The 26,106-nt window shown below is 38.2% G+C and overlaps 1 protein-coding gene across 1 annotated transcript in view; it reads right to left on the reverse strand.

Annotated features, from left to right (window-relative positions):
• LOC145681451 (uncharacterized) overlaps nucleotides 1–15,330 on the reverse strand; it is a 59,398-nt gene extending 44,068 nt beyond the window's left edge. Inside the window, exons 1-2 of the mRNA XM_081753094.1 lie at nucleotides 15,071–15,330; nucleotides 7,494–7,601 (exon numbers count right to left, since the gene is read on the reverse strand). Coding sequence (XP_081609220.1) covers nucleotides 7,494–7,601; nucleotides 15,071–15,172 — 210 coding nt within the window. The 5' untranslated portion in view covers nucleotides 15,173–15,330. The remainder of the gene's footprint in view (nucleotides 1–7,493; nucleotides 7,602–15,070) is intronic.
• Between the last annotated feature and the right edge of the window lie 10,776 nt (nucleotides 15,331–26,106).

Here is a 26,106-nt window from a genome sequence, read left to right on the forward strand (position 1 = left end):
GTCTTACGATATTTTGTCCTCCGAGGTTCCCTTTTGAAGTGACAGACGGGTAAAATTTGGACTATGAGGTAACACCTTGCGGTACTCTGTAGAAACACGTGATATCGGCTTTGGAGTTTAGTTTAAACTTCTTCGTTATCTAAGGTTTTTTAAATCAGTTTTTTTTTTTATTTTAACAACAAAATGGCTAGATTTGAAACGGCATGTTTTGTCATGATCTGGGCACAGAAAGCTTCTTTTTGTACGACATTTATTCAATTTGACATTTTAAATGTACGTTTTCATCTCTTCACATTTTCCCGCCACATTTCAGACCTTTTGCTGCATCCCATATTCCATACTTTTATTTTTAAAAAAAGAAGAAGAAAAAGAAAAATGACAAAGAGCTTTGAAGTTAGGTACCTTCGTTTGAAGTACGGCACTTTCCTCTACTCCACGATAAACACCATTCCAAAGTCGCTGCTATCAAGTGTTGTTACGGACAACCCGTGCGATATTGCCATATCGACCAAAGTTTACCGGTCTCTCCCTTCCAAAAGGGGGCCTTAAAGGGCAACTTTATAAAGACATTTTCGTATCGTTTTAGCTGTAGAATCAAGTCTGTCTGCCTGTACTACCTTTTCCTTACACCCGATATATATAAAACCGCTTTGGAAAAGGAATCCGTGTACCCAGTCGCAAAAGTTTGTATGGGTTCGGGTTCCTTCATAAGAATGTAACTTGGATTTGCTAATGAAAAGGATTTAGTGTTACCGAAATGGGTTTAAAACAAAAGTTAAGCAATATTGCGTGAAAGGAAGGTAAATCGTTGTCTGCCATTTTTAATTCTAAGTATTTTTTTTTTAATTGGGAAGGATGTCATGTGACACTAAGTTTAAACTACTAAAAATATATTTATGAAAGCAGTTTTTAATGGGTTTCTGCAATTCTAATATAAATGTGTCAAAGTCAAGAACCGTATCTTGGGAAGGTGTCCGTCTTAAGAAAAACATATGATGCCATTAAATTCCGATTAATATTATATGGTAGTATGATGTGTCGTACGTCGAAAAGAATAGCTTTTATTGATTGCAAATACATTGCTAGTGGTCATAATATTTCTTCATTCAAAATCTCACTGAATTACATAAACCATTTACTATAACCTTTACTGAGTTCAAACTACACTTTGTTCTAATTTTAGAGTTGAAAATATGCTATTGGACGTAAGATTGAATCTAGGACGTCAGCCTGACGATTCCTGTTCTGATCCTTGGTGCACTAACAAAATTTTTACTCCTTAAAATGTAGATACTTGCAGGAGCTGCCCCAATTTCTTTGTTATACATTTTGTCTCCTCATTTTATTTTAAACTTATAAAAATAAGGAAAGTTTCTAGGAGAAATCGAATACTATTAAGGAATGAAAACCACAGGCCTGACTTCGCGAAAATCAAATGCCATTAACTCTTAAGAGATAGGTACGGAAACATGTAGCGAACCTATGATAGAACATGAATCAGTAGATATTCTTTCGTATTGTAACGTTTATATTAGGTGTTACGAAACGTTACGCTAACGATGGTTCTAATTATTGTCCCTTGTATTTAAGTATTTTATTTGTTCTTGTGCCTTTTCTTACAAGTCTTATTACTGCTTAGCAAATACTTTCGTATTATTGTTAGATGCAAATAATGCATATTGTACCAAGAAAATAATTTCAGAAAATGTAAAATAATAATAATTACTTCTAACGAAAATTTTCGTCGTGAAATTGTGTCGTTTGTAATCCAGTCTGTGTGGGCATTTAATGTAAATTTTTGTTTGCGTTTATCATGTTAAATAATGTCTTGTGTATGATGGGGTACTCAGTTTCCGCAGTGTCTGTACAGTAAAATTCCGGCAAATGGCTCCTCGTGCATCACTTGGTGGTCAATGCTTAAGCGACTTGGTGCTAGAAGATCACGTTTAATTTTTGCATATATTTCCACTCGTGTGTTTCGTGATGGCAGTTTCGCTTGAGTGTTGTATACTGTTAAATCCTCGGCCCTTGAAGTTGATTTCCATTCTGAAGAAGAAGAAAATGTTACACGGTGCAGAGTTGGGTAAATCCGATGGAAAGTTAGTAGTATAATTTTTTTCACAGTCTTTACAGCAAGTCTCTACACAGCCTTTACAGTAATCCTCCCATGTTCTCTTCGTGGTACAAAATCCTATGCCGATTGACGGGTATCCTGAACGGACATTATTTTCAACCGATGTTCTGTCACTTTTAACATGCTCTTACGTTTGACCATGGCCTAAAGCATCTTTTCCAAATGTTGACTTCAACATTTCATGTGTTTCTGAAGCAGATTTTCTAGCTTTACCTAGTTTCATAAATTTCGTCACCTTCAATTTCGCTGTTACTCAGCGCATAACTGGGGAAAGATACGCTTAAAAACTAAATGCGACTTCCTAGGACAAAGCCGCTTAGGGCACTGACTCACAAAGGATGTACGAGGAATTGCTTGGTGGTGTTTAATCATTCTAGCTTAAACTTCACGAGCTGCAAAACTATTCTGAAAACTTTTCAGTACTCCGTTATATACGGTACACTTTAGAAAGAAAGAAAAAAAATTGAGAGAATAAATGACATTAGAAATACGCACTACCAACTCCAAAAAGCTTTTTGAAAAATATGTAATAATAAAATGATAAGGAAAATTCAGTTAACATAGCGAAACACTAATTCAGTTCAATCTTCTACGCTTTATTTTATGCATGTTTCCGTATTATTTATCAAACGTAGGAAGAAACACATTTATTATGATGTAGGTATTGACACTAAAGAACTACATGGTAGTTACAAAATTTTCCATTTAAAAAAAGCAGTCTTGTAACAAGTTTTAATAACACTGTTATTTAGTAACATCCACATTTTATAAAATACGTGTAAAAATATTAAGAAAGAAATGTAAATCAAAAGTATGTGGTATATTTTCATTGCATTGATTAAAAGATTTATATACTTTCGTAACTGCATTATTGTAAAGTTCCTTTTTTGGTATTACTGTGCTGCATTTCTAATTTTTCTGTAATGTATACTTGATTAAAGGAAAATAAAAGTAGTTGTTATAAATGCTGTGTAATTTCTGATCTACATTGCATACCACCTCAGTTCCATTGTTATAGAAACAACACTGCATGGTTACGATAGCTATAAACACACCACCTTGATTCTGCTTCATATCAAACTTCACAGAAGATAAGACAAAAGTATTATTAGAAACATTTCCATTATCCATTTAAAGAAGTATTGAAATGGTTACTGGAACTGTTTCTAATAATACCTTTGTCTTATCTTCTGTGAAGTTTAATATGAAGCAGAATCAAGGTGGTGTGTTTATGCGTGTTGTTTCTATAACAATTCCGAAATTGTTCCACACACTATGCTAGATTGTTCTGTCAACAATCTAGCATGGTAACAGCAAACATACTTTATCTTCAATATTACAATACGGCATGGCTACCATAGCAATATAATATGGTTATAGTACCTATGCAGGTTGTTCCATCTACCATCTTACATGGCTGCTTCAACAAGACGTTCTTGTTCACATAGCCATACCGTATTGTAGATATAGTCATATAATATTGCAACTACAGCAATATAGTATGGTTACATGAAGTATAAAATTTGGTGCAGCTACCCTGCTATATGGTTGTCTCAATAAGACAGTATTGTTAAAATAGCCATACGGTATTGTAGGTACTGTAATTTAGTCTTGCAAATACAACAATATATAATGGTTACAATGACTATACGGTATGGTTGTCCACCTGTTGTCCAACTATCTAGTATCTTTGCAATACCTATACGGTATAGTATTCGAACGAATATGGTATTGTAGGCAGAGCTATAAAGGTATAGTTGGGATGTAGCTGTATTGTAATCTGCATGGTAATATTGACTATTAACTCCGATTATAGTTAAATTTACAATACAGAAATATGGTACTATTGCACATATGTATGGTAACAATAACCCGGATTTAGTAGCCATACCTGTATGCTATTACTGGCCATAAGCATAGCTGTCCCTATATAAGCAATACTATTCTGGTATTATTAACCATTTAATGGTTATGCCAACTATACCATTTTTTAGGGTGAAGCAGTGTGCGATACGCCTAGGCAGTCATGGTGCCTTGCTCGAGCTTCACTAGACACATGGATGCTCACGTGAATGTTCCCCAGAACATAATTAAGCCACCGCCAGCTTGTCTCCGTCCCTCAGTACAGGTGTCAAGAAGCTGTTCCCTTGGAACACGACGAATTCGCACCCTTCCACCGTCATGATGAAGAAGGTATCGGATTTATCACAAAATGGAACGCTCTGCCACTGCGCCAAGAGACAGTGGCGATGGTCACATGCTCGTTTCAGTTGTAGTTGCAAATGTCGTGGTGTTAACATTCGCACATGGATGGGTCGTCGGCTGCGGAGGCCCATCGTTAAGAGTATTCGGTGCACTGTGTTGAGACACACTTGTACTTTGCCCAACATTATAGTCTGATGTTAGTTCCGTCACAGTTCGCTGCCTGTCGTGTTTTATCAGTCTGCCCAGCCTACGTAGTTCGACATCTGTAACGAGGTGGGGGCGTCCAACCACTAGACGTTTGGACGTCGTTTTCCCTTGGTTTCGCCACTTGTTGAAGACACTCATCACAGCACTCATCAAATACCCGACAAGTCCTGCAGTTTCCGAAATTCTCGTGCCGACTTTCTGGGCCATTACAACCTGCCCTCGGTCAAACTCTGATAGATCGCGCGCCTTCCCCATTCTACACAAGGCCAGCACTCTCACTGATACTACATGCACCGTACGTGTGTCTCACTAGTAGGCATTCCTCGGCAGGTGACGCTGCTATCGCCTGGACGGGTTTATATCGATAGTAGGCAGGTGGTCACAGTGTTCTGGCTGATCGATGTATCTAATCTAATATAAATAAAATAAAGAGTTTGATTGTGTGTTTGTCTGTCTCTGTGTGCGGTCTGGGGACCAGACGAGTGGACAGAGTTACCAAATTTTGGTCAGGGGTACCTTGGCCCGGGCCCCAGATCAGGACGAAGCGTTTTTTCTTAAAAATTCGAACCAGAGGGTCTAAGGAGGGTTTTTACGGGACCGGCCTGGGGTCTGACCTGTGAGTTATCAAATTTTGGTTACGGGTACCTTGGTCCAGGCTACAGGCCAAGACGAAGCGTTTTTCTTTTTAATTCGAACCAGAGGAGTCTCAGGGAGGCGTTTACCGGGACATGTAAAAGTGGTAGAAAATGACCGATATTACTGTCGAAGTCATAGTTTTCGCGTTCGCTGAAATCAGTGGTGAAACTCTGATCGCATTAACTTTCAAATTCACCCTGTTCGGGCCGGGGGTCACTGGGGCGCGGATACTGAGACATGTAAAAGTAATCCAAAATGACCAATATTAGCGTCAATTCCATAGTTTTCGCGGTCGCTGAGATCAATGGTGACACTTCCAATAGTTTATTCTTGTTTGTTTATTTTTGTTTGTTTTGTTCTTGTGCTGTAGTTCCTTTGTTCTTTCCTTTTTCCCTTTTCCTTTTCACCTTTTTCTTTCAAACATGGATATCCAATAAAGATAAGAAAACAAAAAAATGGCAATGATGATAACTGTTCCGGTCAACAGTTTCAGATGCCGGAGCGGTCAACAATTTCAGGCCTGAGCCAAAGAAAAAGAAACTTCCAATAGCGAATACTTGCAAATTCTGCTACCATTGTATGAGGGCCAGAGGTCAGCGGGGGGAGAGGGATACCAAGACAGGTAAAATAGCCCAAAATGACCGATATTAGTGTCAAATCCATAGTTTTTGCGGTCGCTGAAATGAATGGTGATACCCCCACAGGCGCCGACTTCCAAATACAGTCCCCATGCGAAGAATGGGTATATTCAGCTAGTAATAAATAAATTTAAAATGTGGGAAATTTTCAACATTCAGATTAAATTTCTGGAATTTTCACAAGTTATGACAAGAAGCAACTGACTTGGACAAGACAACGGACAGTTGGTGAGGCAATCTTTTTTCTGGTTTTTGATGTGTGCGGCTTTGACGTTAACAAATATTGAAAGCCTTGTGGAATTTTGATGTTTGGTGCTCATCAGTCGCGCTTCCATTTTCCCCTAATTTTTCCAGTTCCTGATTATTAACAATACGTTGCGCTGTTCGAATACATGTTCGCTTTTTCATTCAATCCAACTCAAGCCGCTTCAGATACTATGTAGTTGTATTTATTTACGAAGAATTAATTGCGCATCAGAAATACTCTCCGACAGAAAAATTCTGCGTGCTCGAAAGATTAACTATTAAGTTTATGCGTTCTCTACATTTCTAAAGTAATAAACGCTGGAATTGGTTTCAAGCTGTTTCTGAGTGAATACTTTCTTCAAAATAATATTAAAAATTAGAAGAAAAATTTTCGAGATATTCAAGTCGAGTCGAGATTTTTACGTTCAGTCTCGACTCGAAAATTCGAGTCGAAAAATACGTTTGTTTCGACTCGTCTCGAATTTTGCAGAGTGTGTCTCGACTCGAGTTTCGAGTCGAGATTCGAGACATGCCTCGGTTCGAGCGCATCCCTACAACCAACAATATAAAATGAAATGAACTCGCGTATCAGTAGTAATACACTATTGTCAAATACGACATAATCTGTATTCGAAACAAAACAACACTAGATACAAGATTACAAAGTGATAAATCTCTTACTACGCAGTTTTGACATAACGTCTGAAGTGTTTTCGCAACGAGTATATATATATATATATATATATATATATATATATATATATATATATATATATATATATATATATATATATATATATATCCAGAAAACACATAATTATGAAAACACTGGAAATACATTAGCATTTCTCTTCTCCGTTGCATCTTTTTAATATATATATATATATATATATATATATATATATATAGCCTGAAGGGGCCTACACTACATTGCCTTAATGACTGAACACTTCTAAGAACTTGCTCATTTTTTGCTCATAAGGGGTTAGTATGTCGTATTCCCACTATTCGCCATGATGACAACCTCGACCCTTCTAGGAAGACTTTCAAGATGCTCTAGATTTCAGCGGGTATTGTCTTCCATTCTTCCTATAAAAAAACAAACAGTGCTTTTGTGTTTTTAGGTCATTGTGGTCGGGCCCTAAACTAGTGCTTTAACTAATCCCAAAGACATTAAACAGGATTGAGGCCGGGGCTTTGGCCGACCAGTCGAGTACTTGCATCTTTATCTCCTCAAACACCTCTGTGATGGTGTGAACTGTATGGGTGTTGACATAGGCATGTTCAAAAGCAACTTGTATCAGCAAGTTCTTAGTATAGTTATATTTTATCAACTTGCTTTCTGGTTAGTACTTTTAGGGTATAGTGTTTTTCCTTCAGAAAATAAATGTAGTATCTTTTTAACTAGTAATTTTCAATCTACTTACATCAATAGACGATAGGTATAGTTCTGAAAGAGATTCTATAAAGAATTCTCTCTTCTGACGTTCTATTTCTGATCCGTTTTGTGTATCCACAATTAACTCGTGCGAAACCTAATAAAGACACAAACACAAAGAATTAAAATAATTAGAGCACAGTAAACATAGTCTATCACCTCGTCCCTCTCAAGACGAAGAGGCGTATCTAAAAAATTATCGAAAATGAGTTATGACTACCTTCTTGATCGTCTCGTCGAGCTCTACGTGATGGTATAACTGGCGTATTTCAACGAGCTTTAGTTGCTTAGTTATACGTATAGTTTTACCAAAAGGGCGTACGCGAAATCGAGGGAAACTATCACGAGACAAAGAGGCGTATCTCAAGATTCGCCTATTCATCTTGTTCTTGGAGCGCGTTCAGTTGTTGTTTTATGAGATACGCCCATTTTACCTACTTCTACGTTGTTATATTTTCGTAGTTTGTAAGTAGTTTTATGTCAGTTACAGTGTTTTGGAACATAAAATAGCTTGCTTGTGAGATTTGTTTCCCGTATCAGTTAAATATTTGTTCCTGAACCCTAAACGAACTTGAATTTGCTGCTTTTCTTTTCTTTTCTTTCTTTCTTTTATTTTTCTTTAAGGAAGAGAAGGTGTTGACATTATTATAAATCGAGCTAGCATTTTTATACTTGCCTTCAAAAGGCATGCTAAAAATTTGAAACAAAGATGCAATTGTACTACCAGTACAAAACTAGGTAGGAAATGTAATTCGTTCTCAAAAAGTTTAAAGAAAAAAAAAAAAGAATTCTACGGAATTGACAACACCCAAAGGCAACGTGAATACATTGCTCGGTACGTAAACCATAAAGACAATAAACAAATGACTTGCAAGAAAGTCAATGAATAATTACTATTTCCTCCCCAAACAGAGAAATCAGATTCCTGTATGTAAGACAATGTTTTTAAATACTTTAAGTATATCAGAAAAAGTCGTGAGAACTGCGTTGGAAAAGAAAGTACAGTTGTTGCCTAACATAAGCGGGGAAGCCGGGCAATAAAAATGGTGGAAGAAGATAGACGAAGAAGGGAACCAATTTAGGAACATTTATCAAGATTTCCTCGCATGAAGTCTCATTATTGCCAGAAAATTCGAAAAGGGACAACCTACACTTTGATTTGAACAAACCAAAAGTGATGGATATGTTCAATACCAGTCATTTGCAAAATGAATATCACTCCATCAGTTTCAAACAATTCGTTCCTTCTGTTACGGAATTGCATGTGTCAGGATCGTACAGGAACCCACTATTACTATCAAATGAGAAATTCAAAGATCTAATGGCCCAGTGCCACAGGGCAACGCCTGTTGTGAAATCTCCAGACCATGTATTGTTTTATGAATCTTTACTCCACTGAAAAACAGTCAAAAAATGTTTGTGTTCATGAGTATTGAGTTATTGTAAGACTCTTTATTATTATTTCAATTATTATGGTCAAAAATGAATACTTTTTTAAAAAATATATCATTAGACATTTAGAACTAAACAGAAACTTCAAACAGTTCTTGTAATTTTAGATATTTATTCCTTGAGAATTTTGTTCTTTTTTTGTTTTATTGTTTTTGGGATATTTGCACGTAAGACAGCACGAAACTAATAAATATTCCCTATATTAACCTGTATATCATAACAAAAAAAAAAAAAAAAAAAAAAAGAAAGCTAAAATAAAAGCCCATACTCTACGTTAGAAATCAATTCCATAATTCAACTAGGTTGCGTAACTCAGCAGAATTACCACGCAACTGATTTCGTTCACACGACAAAAAGACGTATCTCATTTTCTTAAACAAATGAGGGGTTAATGTTTAAAATATTCGAAGCTTACAATATTATTTTGTAAGAGTTGTCCTTACTGAAGTTACGCAAGTTGGAATCATTTCGGTAAGTTTTAGACTGAAGAAATCATAAACTGAAGAAATACTGCAAAAACTTTAAAACGTTCTCCTGAAAAATGTGATAAAATTAGATACGCCCCTTCGTCTCGAGAGGGACGACCTAATATGATGAATATCCTTAAAAATTTTGTCTCATAATAATTTTCCTTTTTATAAATGGTTATCTATTTTTATAAAATTAATAGAACAAACAGAAACAGATTAAAGTATATACATACTGTTGTTTATAAAAATTACAAAGCCATGAAAGATACATGTGAGTAGAATAATACTTTTGACAAAGCCATGAAAGATACATGTGAGTAGAATAATACTTTTGACAAAGCCATGAAAGATACATGTGAGTAGAATAATACTTTTATCATAGATCCATTACATGACTCTATACTACAGAAACTATTAAAATTTCAGAAATGTACAAATCTTAAACCATGATAAATTAAAATGTTATATACCTTTCACATGCTGTAATCAGAGCCTCTATACCCGCAACCAGTAAGCTGCTGCCATCTGAATACCAGGAATCTGAATACCTGGGATCCGGGAGACAAATAGGCCCTTTACCAAGAGTTATGGTAGCAAGAGATTAAGAGCTTAAGAGCTACTGCGCGTGTTGGGACCTCGTATGTAGTGGCATTGAATCACAGGCATTGTGTTTGTTTCTGAGGAAATCTCCTGTTATGCTGTTTGTATGCCGATTTAAGACATTGACACTGTTTGCTGGAATATCGTGACGAATAAGATGAAAACCAGTTATTTATACAATTTCGATCCATGTCAAGAGATCGTGCAGAGTAGGAACGTAGTGATACTCTCATTCTCCAAAGAAGACTTGTATATTCCAGGATACAAGTGACCGGAAATAAATATACATGCGGAGTTTTCCAAAGGATGGGTATGATCTTGGCACATGGAACTTCTCTGGTGTAACCATCACTGGCGAGATTGCCCTCAGTGCGTAACAATTGAGATTATGTCTTGTATTAAATGCTCTACACGTTATCAAACTCCCATTCGGACGTTATAACTTCGACAAAACATGACTCACTATTGAACAGATTGAAGGAGAACTGTTTCCAAAAACACGACTTCTTGACTAAGCACCAAAGCGGATGTTAATGCAACGACGTGGTCGATTAACCTCTACGCAAATTCAATATTGCCGCCAGTCCAGTGTTAAGTAGACGTCACCGGACCGTTGACACAGAGTAGCATATACCCATTTGTGTATGCCAGCGTCGAGCTAACACTGGGGACAACAATATACAGACAATCAGAGACATGCGGACAAGTCATTAAGTCATTACATGGTGTAGTCACATTGTGCGGTCCACTGCTTGATTCTCACTGCATATGGTTCTCTTCTATCCATTGCATCTACACGTGTACCAACGTCGTAGTGAGTTTTCATGTACGAGCAGACTTTCACAGTACAAGAAGCCTCTTTCCTGTTGGCTGGCTTCGCGATAAATTCGAATGCTGTCGTCTCTTTGACGTCGATGAGGAACAGTGACGCTTACAATTAGAGGTCTGCACTGGCCGAAATTTTTAGCCCGGGCCCGGCCCATGAATTTATAATGAAAGGTCCGACCCGAGTCCGAAATATGTTTTAGCATTTAGGACCAAGCCCGGCCCGAGCTTGTGTGATAATCAAATGAGCCCGAAATACAGAAACTTTATAATTTACGCAAAATTGCATTTTTATTTACAGCAATTAGAAGTTTATTTTTGCAGCTGTGCTTTAAAAGTTCTCCAGAAAGAATGGTCCAAACGTCCAATGAATGTCGTTGTACAGTACATTTACAAAGTTAGGCCCTAGAAATATGGTTGTATATTTAAAAATTTACAGCCAAAGCCCGGCTGGGCCCGACTTCTACCTTACTTCAGTACCTAAATGCTACATAAACCGCTCTCTGCATGTGCAAGAGCCACCCGGCTGAAACTGTAATCCTTCATATAAAGCGGTATATATATATATATATATAAAAGGTGGACCAAGATCATGTTTAACATTTTTGCCGCCTCGTCCCATTAGAAAATGCCGTTCCCCCAATATCGATGATTGGCGAAAAAAATATCTGTAACTTCCAGAACTGGACTATGAAAAAAACGAATTCGAGAAAATTTGTTGCCCCTCGTGACGTAACTAGAGGGGCAAACGGGGCTTGTGCCCCGGGTGCCTAAGTGGGAGGGCGTAAAATTGGGTAAACATTTAGGGGAGCGTTTATGGTTTGGTTGGTCAGGGGGACGCTAAGGTGAGTTTTTGCCCCGGGCGACAACTAGCGTAATTGCGCCGCTGGCTGCCGCATCAAAATTCCTACCCTTAGCCATGGACCATATTGGACAATGCGTAAATAGACCATGCAATGGACCACCTAACATTACGTGTCCTTGTAATTTCTTTATTAATTGTTTTTTTTTTTTTTTTTTTTTTTTAAACCTTTTGTATGAAGCAAATATCGAGAGAAGGATCCAGCAATAGAGCCTTTCTGGCGCTGCTGTCAATGTGTGTTTTCCTGTACCTCCCTCGAAAGAGGACGGACAAGTTGCTGCAGTCGAGATCTTTCAATTTTTCATGCGGCAGCGTTGCCACAATGGATTATTTCATGGACTTGGCTGTGCTCTGTCTTGTTAATCATTCTAAGTAGCCTGCGATCTTCACTCGTCAAGACCAAATGACTGAATGACAAATTTGCAACACAGCTGAGGTCATTCACTTCTTTCCCCTAAACAAAGGAAGGGTTTCTTCCGTAAGAGAGTGGCAGAGGTGGGGTCGAATTATAGTTGGCATATTTTCCGAGGGCACACCTGAGATAGACAGGCTCTAGTACGATTGATGTTAATGAGATCCCGTGCTTCGATTTGATGCGAAAGATTCGCAATCCACGCAGAAGTTGCAGCCTAGAAGACAAAGCACTTTTCCTGTCAGAATTATGCTGCAGTAATGGCTCCAACATACCAAGCAGCGACTCAAAAGATTGCTTACGAAACTCAGACGGTTCTTTGAAATCATTGTCGCTATACATCGCAAATGGGTTTCTTCTCTCTATTAAAATCCTTATTCTTGGGTTGCCTACTTCTTCCTACATCTCCATATATTCTTCATAGTCCTGGTAATCCATAGTATTCGATATTTAACACATAGTAGAAACCAAAGAACACACCTTACTCTCTAACTTTACTCCTACTACTGCTTAGGAGTAAATTTTGGCCCTATTTCCTCCTTAAGATACTAATGTAGTAGCGTACTCTTTGATAGTGATATCCACCAGTTAGTAAAAAATGAAATGAAATCTTTGAGTTTTACGTCCATGGTTATGCCGGTTAGGCTAAAGGAGACGGTGATGATGAATAATGAATGAAATGGTGGAATGAAGAAAGTGGGAGGAAACAGGAGAACCCCGAGAAAACCCACGCACACGGTGTTTTTCCACCACAAAGTTCACTTGGCGGGGTCTGGGATCGAACACGGGACCCCAAGCACCAGAAGTGAACGCTCTACCACTGAGCCACCGCGGCCCCTCCACCAGTTAGTAATTTACTCCTGTAGTAATTTAGGCTACTACTTTAGTTGAGTACTCTCGGCTGGAAGTCGCCGATTTCCTTCTCTCTTAGTAACTTACTAGTTTAGTTTCACTTACTCTTGGTTGGTGCTCACCACAGAATGTGTTGCTTATTTATTTATCTGAATTCCAGATGCAGGGATGCCTATTTACACGGGAATAATTAACAATCAATAATAATGGATATCAAACTGGAAATCAGCAAGGACCTTTATGGAATTGTGGGAAACTATAGATTCGACTTCATAAGCATTCTAAACTAAGTAATAAACAGTTTAGACGATAGTTTTGTACGAAAGTAATAAAACCACTGTAAATAATAAATTAAAGTGGGCCGAGAAAAATCATTTGAGCTCGATATTTTAACGTTCTTTAAAATGTTGTCTTTTACATCCTTCTTACGGAAAAAATAAACTTTCTCTCGAAATTTAATTTTAAGTTATTAAATAAAGTATTATTCAAAGTCATAATCAACTATCAGTAGCGTACGCAGAAATTTACTTCGGGGGGTCCAAACTCAACATGAGGGTATTTTATATGAAAATTCCTAAAATTGGCCCTACAATTAGGCTAAATTTTCATAAAAGTCGAATTTTAGGGGTAGTCCGAACCATTAGGAGCCACCCCTGCATACGTCCCTGTCAACTGTTATATTTTGTATTAGATATATTAATCCAAGAAAACATTTCCTCGAATTCATTGAAATTTACAGAGTTTGCAATACTTTTCGGAAGAGATAGTTAAAAAGCAACCTTTCTTAGAGGTACTATATTAAAATGTCGAACTTATAATAAAGTATTGTTTTTGATCCACTGTATGAACATCCATCTAAATCAGGTAAATTCATAATAAGTCGAATTGAATCTAAAATAGAGATATAACGCATCTATTTTAAATGCTTACACATAAAAAGATAGTCCTATGGTTTCATCTAACACACTTGAACAGGAATATTTCCATGGCCGGAAATAACGTTGAACCGTTCTGAATAGTCTAAAATGAAAATTGAGGAGTTTGATATAATAACGGCGTAAGGGAGTTTACACCCATTTGGCATCAAACGCATTTGTGGCTTTTGCCATGCTTGTTTAGGCTCCTGGTAACATTTCAATTCAATATCGGAATAAAATGCTGCATATTACATTGTTTTATGTAAGAAAAAAAGTTACTTAAATTTTCAACATCGTTTTTCTCCAACTGCATGTTTCAGACTTACGCCCTTATTGCATCAAACTCCTCAATTAGATCCTCTAACAGCCTACAAGAAAATTTCCCTTATTGACCAAATTTTCCCTTTTCTTATAAAAATTTTCCCTAGTTTGTTGAGTGTCTAATACCTATGACAGAAGTTATCTGATAAGATTGGTTTAACTATATTAAGGGAAGTGCCAACCACATTTGTTTTGTTCATTTGCTTTTTGCTTTCTTTCTTTCTTACTCTTTTACTTTTTCCTTCACTTTTTACCAGAGAAATATGCACAAATACACCCAGACAATAATGGGTGGTTGGGTGGATATTATACTACGTTGAACACATACACTATTGACATTCTATTGGTTTATTTCTGAAGAACAAAGAATTTTTTAAGGATTTATGTTGGTCAACTAGTCAGCACGAGAATTTCCCGGATTTTCACGTTTAATCGAAAAATCCCTTTTTCACTTTTTGCTAAATTTACCTACGAAATTACCCTTGATTAGGAAAATTTCCCTTAAACTACGAACACTGCCCTCCAGATAACGAAATATGATCTGTTTAATTATTTCTCCCTCAAAATCAAAAATATATTTATTTGGTTGATAAAATTTAAATGGAAACGAACATGTTATTGTGCCTTGTTAAATGAAAGTTATTGTCTAATCCTGATCGTTATTCCTTATAATCCTTATTCCTATTTCTTATTCACATGGAACGTCCCTGTCCCTGTGGTTTAAATCCCATACTACATCGTAAATCCATTGTTCCAATAAGCCTCGAAGCTGGACATGAAAGTTGAAGTCCAAACAAATGAAACTGAAAATTAGGTTGAATTATTTGATACAGAGTAGACAATACAAAAACATACCTGTTTTGGTAGCTCATCTGTATTCACCACTTTTCCATCAATCGAATGTTGTCCGATACTTAGCAGTATCAAAAGTGATGCAACAGATATTAATCGTAACATATTCTTAAATGTATAAGCCTATATCTAAATTAAACAAATGCTACGCAAAGATGAAACAAGATTTCTACATTATTTTTATGTCAAATACAATAGTTATGACAACCATCCAGTAACAACAGAAATAATTGTCCGTGTAAAAATGTTAAAGATATCAAGACCTCGATTGCGTTACACTTATTGTTTTAAAATTGTATTCTTTGTGATATAACGGTTTCAGAATGCATAATTAGTTTATACGTAGTATGTTATTAGCAACACAAATGACTGAGTTTAGACAATATCATTCTTAGGGTGAACATTTTCATATCGTGTGTCTTTTCACCTGCCCTTTTGACATTACTCTTCCTTCATCAAATAAATTATTCACTTTTTTCTATGGTACTGATGTGGTTTTATGAATATATTGTGCATTGTCGTAATTAATTCTAACTGTAGCAAAGCAAATAGAATTTTCGAAATACCTTTCCATCTGATTTCTTCTATATGTCAATTGAAAGCTGTAATATTTTTTCATGAGAATATGAGACACCTGCGATCTACCCTTTTCCCCTTAAGTTTCCAATACAAGACATTTTTGGGAAAGATTTTCACTGCATTATTTGAAGTGGATACAAAGAAGTAACGAACAACCTGTAGTACAATCTGTTCTCAGTGGCGGATCTAGCCCGGGGCTGTGGGGGCCTAGGCCTCCCAGTTTTTTGAGTGACAAAAATAATTTTAGATATTAATATATTCTTGAAAGTTTATAGTAAACTTTTGATATACCTATCATAGTCTGAGTTCTGGCTGCCCCCCTATTCTTCCTTCAAAATCCGCTACTGTCTATTCTCAGGAAACTTTATGCTTCTGGAGAACTCCTATGAGCGTTTTACATTTACAAGAGATTTTTCATCTGAATACGCTTCAAATTTGAAGGAAAAAAGTGCATTTCCGTTTACGCATTCTTGTTGTTACAAAATTGGAACACTTCACTTCTGATAAAGTGAAGTGATATAACTCAGCTCGTGCACTTAATCGAAGATTGTAGATCCTCTTGACTGCAAACGAAGAACTGCAGCTCTGAGGTGCGAGTCTAGTCTATTGGTTTACTCGCTATGAAATCAGAGAGAGTGGTGTAGTGATAGCTTGCTCCAAGATGTTTCATGTTACGTCTTGTTATTCATTTACTAATAGCAGGATTCCCAGACGATAAGCTAATATTGAAACAGTAGAAATGGGACGGGTCTAAAATACGGGACATTTGCATGTCCCGAGTAAATTTACGGGTACACGGAACACTCAAGTCCAAAGTCGGGGCTGTTCCGTGTTTTACGGGACATATAATAGGCTTAGTCAATTGTCTGTTCATTTATACCGTGCTAGAATTGATGCGAGATCTCGGTTCTTTGTGAGTTGAGCTTTTTTTTTTTACTCAACACAGAGGCTACAAAGGACAGGGCCTATTATTAATGTTAGCTCCTAACCGTAACTAGGACTTGAATTCGGTGCAGTTGATGGATGCATAGACCAGTGATACCAATCTGGAATCTAATAAAATCCCATCTCGAATTTCCAGTTTGCTCTTAAATTTTCCACCCGCTATACTTACTACAAAATTTTCAAAATTTACAAAATATAACAATTAAAATTATTGTATGTCACTTACTTTCTTCAATATTTGAGAGAATTGTTCGTAAATTTCTATCTTCTAAGCTCCTAATAAGTATTTTCCTTGATTAAAAGAGATTATTGAAATTGTTAATGAAAAAAGGGACATTTTGTTATCAGAAAATAGGTTTTCCATCACGCTTGTGTGTCATAATCTTTTACTAAATTTAGTGAAACTAGACAAACTTGATTCTTCAATTATTTCTTGTAGGACGTTTCAGTAATTGGCTGATTGTCGTTTGAATGGTTTGATAATCTATTTTTCTCCGTTCGATTTTTTTTTTAAACTCCAGAGTACAATTTACGTTCCTTGTTATTTGTTTGTTTTTGAGACTTACAATTTTCTGCATAAATCACTGTCACACTTATATGCACTTTCCAAGAATAAAATTTGATAACTAGCACTAATTTCACATTTATTCATGCGTCATTAGCCTCTTCGCACTGATAAAGAATTTTGTTTGCTTCGATAAAGTAAATATTTGAAAAATTCCACATATTTTGCCAAGTTTGACGAAAATTTCTTTTATCCCTATTCGAAAAATTAATATAAAAAATTCCACAAAATAAGACTTTTCCCACGGGTTCGTATCACTGGCACAGATCTTCATGCAAGATCAACTCTCACAGTATAGGCCGTTTTCCACTATGATATCTCGCCTCCAAGACAGCGATTATTTCAGAGATTGTTTCAAGGGATGGCATTTGGGGAAATTTCCCCTCGTAGCTGTGAAATCTCCCCAGAGCATTTCTCGTATCGTTCTCAACTTGAGTTACCAGTATTTTGTAGTACTACTTTCAGCCCCTGTTTATTCGATTTTCCCTAGAGGATATCTTCTGAAATCACCACTAGCTGGATTATAAGAGACGCCACTAGACTCAACGTGGATCTTATTAATATAACTCTCAAGTATCCCGCTACATTTTATGATGATAATGTCCTACTCTACCTCTATGTTCAATACACGATAAAAACATTTGTGTTCATACTCTAAAAGAAAGATAATTTTACACATATAATCCGATTCAAACAAAGCACAAGAGAAATGTACACAACCCAGAACGAAATTTCACCCAGGAAAACCAGATGAAAACATTATAATTATTGTTATTATTATTTTTATTGTTTGACTAACATACTTGCAAGGATATGTTTACCACAAATAAATCCGCGAGTGTAGTGATACAAGGGACCGAAAGTTTTAACAGTGCTTCAATACATGCAATACTTTTTCAATGTTGCGGTTTATATGGTATAATTAGCTTGATATTCGTTGTTTAAGCTTAAAATACGTAATTGATTATAGAGTTGTAAATCATTATATGAATGATTCATTTCAGAACCATTCCTGTAGTAAGGATGATGTATTGTGTGTACCAATGTAGACTTACGTCTCATATACTTTAGTGCTAGAAAGGGACGTTAAAATCTGATCAAACTAAATCTTGCACAACCGCCATTCCAGTGTACTGCAGTAGCATAGGGCGTTCTTGGAATAAATACATTTTTTTAGTAATTGGCTTATCCCTGAGCCATATGCCTCTCCCAAATGCAGGTGGCCTTATAGTCCACCTAAGAGGGATTATCCACTAGAAATTGTACAAGAGTTAATAAAGGACTTTACACGCAAAAAAAAGAAAGGTTACTAGTAAACAAGAAAAAGGTGGACAGTAACCAAGTTAGTTTGTCAATATATAGACAACAGAGTCGTGTGTCCCAGCAGCCAAGCCAAAAAGGTTAACGAGAGAAGGTGATCGTAACCTTGCGTTACAGGTTAACATTGCTAGGTTACAGTGTAATAACTCACAGGAGTACTCTAACCGATCACGTAGTTACCACTATCAATCAGAGCCTGTAACCGGTAACCTTGTTAGTATGTTGGAATAACCGACTGCTCAGTTAACGAAACAGGGTGCGACAACTTTCTAACCGTGTATTTTGATTAGTATAACTTATTTAATAAATAACAGTAACAGATATTCACTCAGCCACGAGCACATCAAAAAATACAATACTAAAATAGATAATAACTACCTAAATTTATTTTCAGTTGTACACTCTGTAAAGAAAAAATAGCGACACCTCAATTCTCAAACTAACTTACACAGAAAACCATAGTTGCAGCCCATTAGAAGAGGAATAGAAGGAAATGAAGAGTGGGATAATTCATTTGCGTTATCTGTGACACCTGTGGTGTAGGACATCGCTTGTCAATTGTTTGTGTATCAGTAGTATTTTCGATAGATGGCACTGAGTGCGTCTCGTAAATTATTGTAGTAAGAATTCTGCATTGCATTTGTGATGTGTAGGCTGAGGTAAATAGCATTTTATGATTGTTCTTTGCTTTCTCATTGTTTGGACAGTGTGTCAAGTGGTGCAGTGTTGTTTGTATGTGATATTGTTGCTACATGTGGACTGTAAACAAATAAGATGGGTAAGAAATGTGAGTTGTGGCAAATCTCTAAAGGAATAGATGGAATTCTGAAAATCCTTCATTCTACGGCAGGAAGAGTAATTCAGAAGTGGAAACAGCATAACAAATCGTCCCTTCGCCAACAGTGTGAAAGAAAAAACAAAGCATCACCCAGAGCAGACTGTTAAATAAAATCAATTGCTCCGCAGATTTAATGAGTGATTTCCCCAAAAATCGCTTTTGTAGTTTGACATGATCTTGGAACTGCAGTTACTTGTACAACTGTATTGTCTTGACTGTATGAAGAGGATATTATAAAGAAAAACCGCGTAGAAAGTCGAAACTGACAAAACACAGAGGACTTCAACATGTAGTTTTGTGAGTCGATATGCAACTTGGACTTATGACAACTGAAAGCATGTCGTTTTCTTCATTGAAAAGAAGTTTAGAATAGTGGGAAACGATAGTGGTGTGAAGTTGTGGATACGAACAAGCAAGGAACTTGACAAGGATTTTGTTTAAGAGATTCAAATATTCAGTTACTGAGTGATGATATGGGCATGGTTCACCGTTAAAGACGTCAGAACGACGGATATATGTGAAGGATCGTTTGATGCACGAAAATATCTTCAAATTCTGGTACGTAAAGTTCTTACAACAGCTAAAGATGACTTTTCTGAAGAAAATATGGACTACTTCCTTTCCCAGGACGATAATGCTTCATGTCACCGAGCCAAAATTGTTAATACGTGGTTCAAGAATATGACTATTTAGAGACTCGTGTGGCCTACAAACTCACCCGACATGAATCCAGTTGAAAATTTGTGGATCAATATGAGTAGAAATTTCAATAGACAACTATCTCAAATAGAATGGAATTCAAGGAACAGATAATGCGGGTGTTATTCCGTGATATCGAGGTTGCATTTTGCAATAGCTTTGTTACCAATGCGGGAAGCCCATGGTGCACATACAAAATACTAGTTTGGTGTATCGTACTTCTCGATGTTTGCACACAATATGTCTTACCCTAAAGAAATTCCATTTCTTGTTTTCTGCTATTGTTGTTGATCTTTTTCAGTTCTATGAATTACTCTTCCTACAAACGATTTTGCTCAAAACACACATAGATACTTATATATGCATATAAATTCACTAAATTCATGTCAAAAGCCTGAAATTCTGACGCAAGTATTAAGAATGAACTGCTCATTAGGAATCTGCATTGTAATATTGTCAGGAATTCATGTAAAAATTCATATTGATTAAAGTATGTTGAGAAAACCATATTAGAGCAAGTGTCGCTATTTTTTCTTTACAGAGTGTAGTATGTACTTTTTTTTTCGTCATCCCGTTTAAAGGGTAACGCCCTATTTTTTTCTAGCCGTAGCTAGCACCCACCCAAAGGGTTACGCCCTTTATTTGGGAAGCGGAGTTAATAGGAACTGCAGGTGTAGGTTAATTGTCATGAGGCAAAAGAGATTTTATTAACTTTATTATATCGAAGTTCATTCAAATGAAAGGACATTATGGCCGTTAACCATAATCATAAGGACAGGAAAACATATTAACAATGGCGAGCATTTCACCAGGAGAGTGTGAGAGCAGAAAAATGTTGAGAAATGAAACAATGAGGTGCACTTGACGTCACAACACAACACAGAGAGGAGTGTTAGAGAGACGAATGAATTATCTTCTGTCCAGGGGCTACTCTGGACGTAATGGAGACGAGTGGAGCCCTGTTAGTGCGGTGAAATCACTGTGCAACATAAGATGGAATGATATATGGTGGGGGATTGCAATGAGAAAGTCTTCAAGAAGTTGAAAGTCGGGACTATTTGGTGGGAGAACCTAGTGGTACAGAGTAAACAGCAGAGAGAGTGGAGAATGCCGGAGAATGGTTTTAGGTTTGCGAAGAGTGGCTTCGTGGTGCATAGCATCAAAAAGCAATGGATGGTGATTCTGGAATCGCTTCGTAACGTACCGGAGTCGGAGGTCTTCTAGGTGATATAGGAGGTGTGGGAAAGGTGTTCTCTCATATAAGTCGCGTGTAGGGCTTGGAAATTTAATTCTAAAGGCAAGGCGTAGGTAACGCCCTATTTTTTTTTTGCTAGCCGTAGCTAGCACCCACCCAAAGGGTTATGCCCTTTATTTGGGATGTGAAGTTACTATTAAATTTTGATTTGGGGGTATTTTCGAGGGGCAAGGAGGTTTTATATAATCTTTATTACTATTAAGTGCATTTAAGTACAGGTCATTATGGCCGTTAACCATAATCATCAGGAAGGGTTAGGAATACTGTCTTTTAATTCATTATGACATTAGTGATAGCAAAGCAGTGATGCAGGATGAATCCATGAGGTGCACTAGACAACACAACACAACATAAACAGGGTTAGAGAGACGAATGTAGGTTATCTTCTGTCCAGGGGCTACTCTGGACGCAATGAAGACGAGGGGGAGCCCTATTAGTATTGGAAGGTCACAGTGCAACATATGATGGAGTGATGTATGGGGGTGGAGTAGGAACGAGAAAATCTTCTAGAAGTAGTAGATCGGGACTATTTGGCGGAAGAACATGATGGTACAAAGTAAAGAGCAGGGAGAGTGGAGAATGTCGGAGAGTAACAGAGGGCTTACGAAGAGTGGCTTCGTGGTGCATTGCATCAAAGAGCAGTGAATGGTGGTTCTGGAATCGCTTCGCAACGTACCTGAGCCGGAGATCTTCGAGATGATAAAGTATGTGGTGAAAAGGCGTTCTGTCGTATAAGTCTCTGGTGGGGCTCGGTAATTTAATGCGAAACGCAAGGCGTAGGGCGTAACACTCAAGAATCTGGAGTCGGCGGTAATATGACTCAGGTGCGGAGAGCCAAGCTGTAAAACCATAAGTTAAAAGGGGTCTGAGAAAAGTTTTGTACGTGTTTAGAAGAATGTGAGATTTTAAACCCCAGGTTGTCCCAGTGAGGCGGCGGAGGAGGTTCAGGCGGTTAGTAGCTTTGAGAATGATACCTTTGAGATGTGCAGACCATTTGAGATGAGAGTCAAAGGTAATACCAAGATACGTCACTGTGGGACTAGCAGTAAGGGGTGTACCGTCAATCGTGACGTGGAGGTTGGATGGATTTCGATGTACATGACTGCGCTTGCCTGGTGGCAGAAAGACTATTGCTTGGGTCTTGTTTGCATTAAGTTTGAGACGCCACGTTTCACACCACTGAAGGAAATCATTTATGGCCGCTTGAAGGATGCGGTTAATATGTTGAAGAGTATTACCTATCGCCAAGAAAGCCGTATCGTCTGCATACTGAAATATACTGACATGTGGAGGAAGGGCAGGAAAGTCTGCAACATACAGTAAGTAAAGCAGCGGCGAGAGGGCAGAGCCTTGGGGAACACCAGAGTGGATAAACACAGGGTGAGAGAGAGTATCATTAATGGAAACGTAAGTGAGACGGCTAGAGAGAAAATGGTACACGAAGCGAATATAGCAGAATGGAAGTCTGAAGGAAAATAGTTTGTATAGAAGGCCTAGATGCCAGACTTTATCAAAAGCCTTTTCTAAATCGAAAAGGACGAGACAGGAAGGCTTGGATTGGTTAAACTGAGCAGTGATGAATGTGGTAAGACGTAGGAGTTGATCATTAATGCTATAATTCGGTCGGAATCCTGCTTGATGTATAGGAATGAGGTTGTGATCGGCGAGATGTGTGTGGAGGCGTGAGACTAGAATTCGTTCAAGCATCTTACTGAAAACAAGGGTTAGTTGAATAGGTCGATAGGAGGACACAGATGGAGCTGGTTTGTTCGGTTTCAGGAACATTAAAGTTTTGGATGTTTTCCAATCGTTAGGGATAAACCCAGTGCGAAGAATGAATGTGAAAATGAGAGATAATAGATAGTGGAGAATGTACGGTCCCTCTTTGATATGGCGATATGTGATTGAGTCCAGTCCGGGAGCTGTATTACGTTTACGGGCAACGATAGTGGTAATTTCTGTGACGGTGATAGGAACTGTCAACGGCGAATCGTCTGGCAGAACATGTTGAACATTTGGTTGAAATGAGGGTGAGTCAAGATTTAGTCGAGCTGTAGGATGAGGACGGAGTGAGAGAGTAGGTCCAAGGGGCGTGAAGACGTCTTGGAGTTGGGTAGCAAAAGCATTGGCTTTTTCTTCGTCAGTGAGTAAGGGCGTATCGTTAACAATTAGTGGGTAAGATGTGCGGGTGTTTTTACCGGTGAGCTGATGAAATCTTTTCCAGTATTGTGTGGGGTGTGCTGTATCAGATAGATTATTGCAAGCTTTTATCCAGTTTCTGGTCTTGTATGCAATGATGTAATTATGGACTGCCCGTTGGTATTGGCGATGTTGCCGAAGCGATTCCAGGTTTCCTGTGTGAGTGAAATCTCGGTAGAACTGGCGGGAGCGGCGTATTAAAGGGAGATATTGTGGAGGTAGCTTAGGTCTGTAGGAAGTAATTGGCGTCTGAGGATGCCTGGTGTATACTGTCGATGATGGTATGCAGGGTATGATAAAGTTCTGTTTCTGTGGTAGGAGCTGGTACAGATTCAAGCCTATTGGAAAGAAATTCTTTATATTGTGGCCAATTCGCACGATCGAAACGTGCTACTGAGCGGGGAGGAGCTGGTTGAGGTAATTGAGGAGGTCCTTGAAATTGAAGAGTAAGTTTGACAGGGACATGATCGCTCCCCAAAGGATCAAGTACAGTCAGGGTAAGCTTAGTAAGAAGATTGGCCGAAGTTATGACTATATCTGGGGTTGTATTGGAGGATGGTCGTGTCGGCTTAGGGAGAGTGTGAAAGAATCCTGTCGTGTGGGTCTGAATACAATGGAGAAAAGTGAGCTTTTGGTGATCGGAACGGCTGTGGTAGTTAATGTCGGCCATGATAATGTAACTGCGAAAGTGGTCTGATATATATTGAAAAAAACTTAAAGGAATAGGTTGGCCGGGTCGGATATAAATGGTAGCAACAGTGATGTAGCATTGTTTGAAATATAAAGTGGAAATGAGATGTTCAGGCAGCGTTCGGTCACCAGTAGTATGTAAGCGATGAGAAATAGATGGGGGAAACCAATAGCTACACCGCCATTGGCACGGCAAGCTGGAACGGCATTATCATGGTGAAGAAGGTGATAGGATAGAACTTTACAGGAGAGTTTCGGCGTGAGGAATGTCTCATTAAGCAGAAAACAATGGATATGTTCCTCAAGGAGCAGCTGTTCGAACAGAGGCTTGTGTTTATGGAGGGAGCGAATGTTCAGAAATAAAAAGTGAACGGCCATAATGAAGAGAAATGAAGGTAGATGGTGAAAGAGATTATACTGCAGATTCATGAATAGTAGAACAAAAGTGAGCATAGTTGTTGGAATAGGTGCCAGTGAAATTAACATGCAGAATGGTTTTAGCGGCGAGTTGTACTTGTTGGAGAATGTGCTGACGGAGGAAAGGATGAATATTCTGTAAGGTGACTGTAAGAAATGAAAGAAATTGATCGATGGTAATCGGTTGGTGGGCCGAGCTGGGAGGCGGTGTGGTAGAATCAGTACTATGTATCCGGATTGGAACAGTGAGTTCTGGTTTGAGTAAGTCTGCCGCAGGTTTAGCCTTACACTTGTAACTGTATGTGGGATGCTGGTCTGGGCAGGTTGAACGTTGAGGTGCATTCTGTAGATTAGTGCAAGACTTAGTCGAATGGGGGCCAGCACAATATCCGCATTTGAAGGGGTTCTTGCAATCATTAGTATGGTGCGAATTATAGGCCTGGCAGCGCTCACAACGGACAGGAAGGGGGTAGGTGAGCGAGAAGGTTCTACTCGATGTCGTTTTAAGAAAATGAATGCACCATTATGAAGAAGGTCATCTACCGTCTCTTGACTATTAGTGAGAACACGGACCATGTAAGTTGATCCCGATGTGTTCTTAATGCGAATACATTTAATGATTGAATGGCCATCAAGTTTTAGTTCGTCAGCTATCTCGGCATCTGTATATTGTGGATCGACTCCTCGGATGACAACAGACAGAGCTGGAGACTTGCGAGGAGGTGGAGGCTGCTTTGCCTGATTCGATGTAAGCTTCTGAATGTTAGCAGAGGCGCCGAAGATCTCGAAAGAGTAAGTGTTTCGAAGGGTAGAGGCCATGTTTGGATCGGTCGAGCGAATAATAATACCATTCTTGGTAGGTATTAGTTGTTTAACGTCTGAGCGTGGAACATACTTAAGCAGACGTAGGTAGATTTGCTTTAGATCATGGTACTTCGCGTCGTAATTTGTAAGTAGAAAAGAGTGAACGACTGGCTTAGATGGTGGTACTTTATCAGCGGTCTCGGTCTCCATGTTACTAGATGTTGCTGAGGACTCACTCAAGGTATGATGACGCTTGGTTGGTGGTGTCATCTGAAGCGCAGCAGCAAAACTAGCAACGGTTGAAGAGGGAGCCGTTGGACTACTCGGTTCTGACTCTTGGCGGGCTTTCCGTTTGTCGATCTTTGCCGCCGTCAGAGATGGACCCTGAGCAACAACAGAAGGTAGACCAGTATGACCGGAGAGTTGTCCAGAAGCCATAGCGAAGGTCGTCTACAAGGTTACAGGTTTGAAGAAGACCACCCGTTTGGATAGTGGTCTAGGTGGGCCAAAGAGGCTATCAACCTGCGTAGGTATCTGATGAGTTGGGCTAGATAAGTCTCTCAACCGATACACACAGGAATCAAGCTTCAGTGACCAGGAGTAAGGATAGGATATAACAAAAATCGTCACTAAGCTCTAGTAGCGCTTCAGAGCAATGCTAAGCAGAGCCCTGGGAAGTGATGTAACGCCCTATTTTTTTAACAAGAGTTTCATTCCCATCCAATCCT

The sequence above is a fragment of the Thermobia domestica genome, chromosome 3 (assembly GCF_964235325.1).
Source record: "Thermobia domestica chromosome 3, izTheDome1.hap1.1, whole genome shotgun sequence".
NCBI lineage: Eukaryota > Metazoa > Arthropoda > Insecta > Zygentoma > Lepismatidae > Thermobia > Thermobia domestica.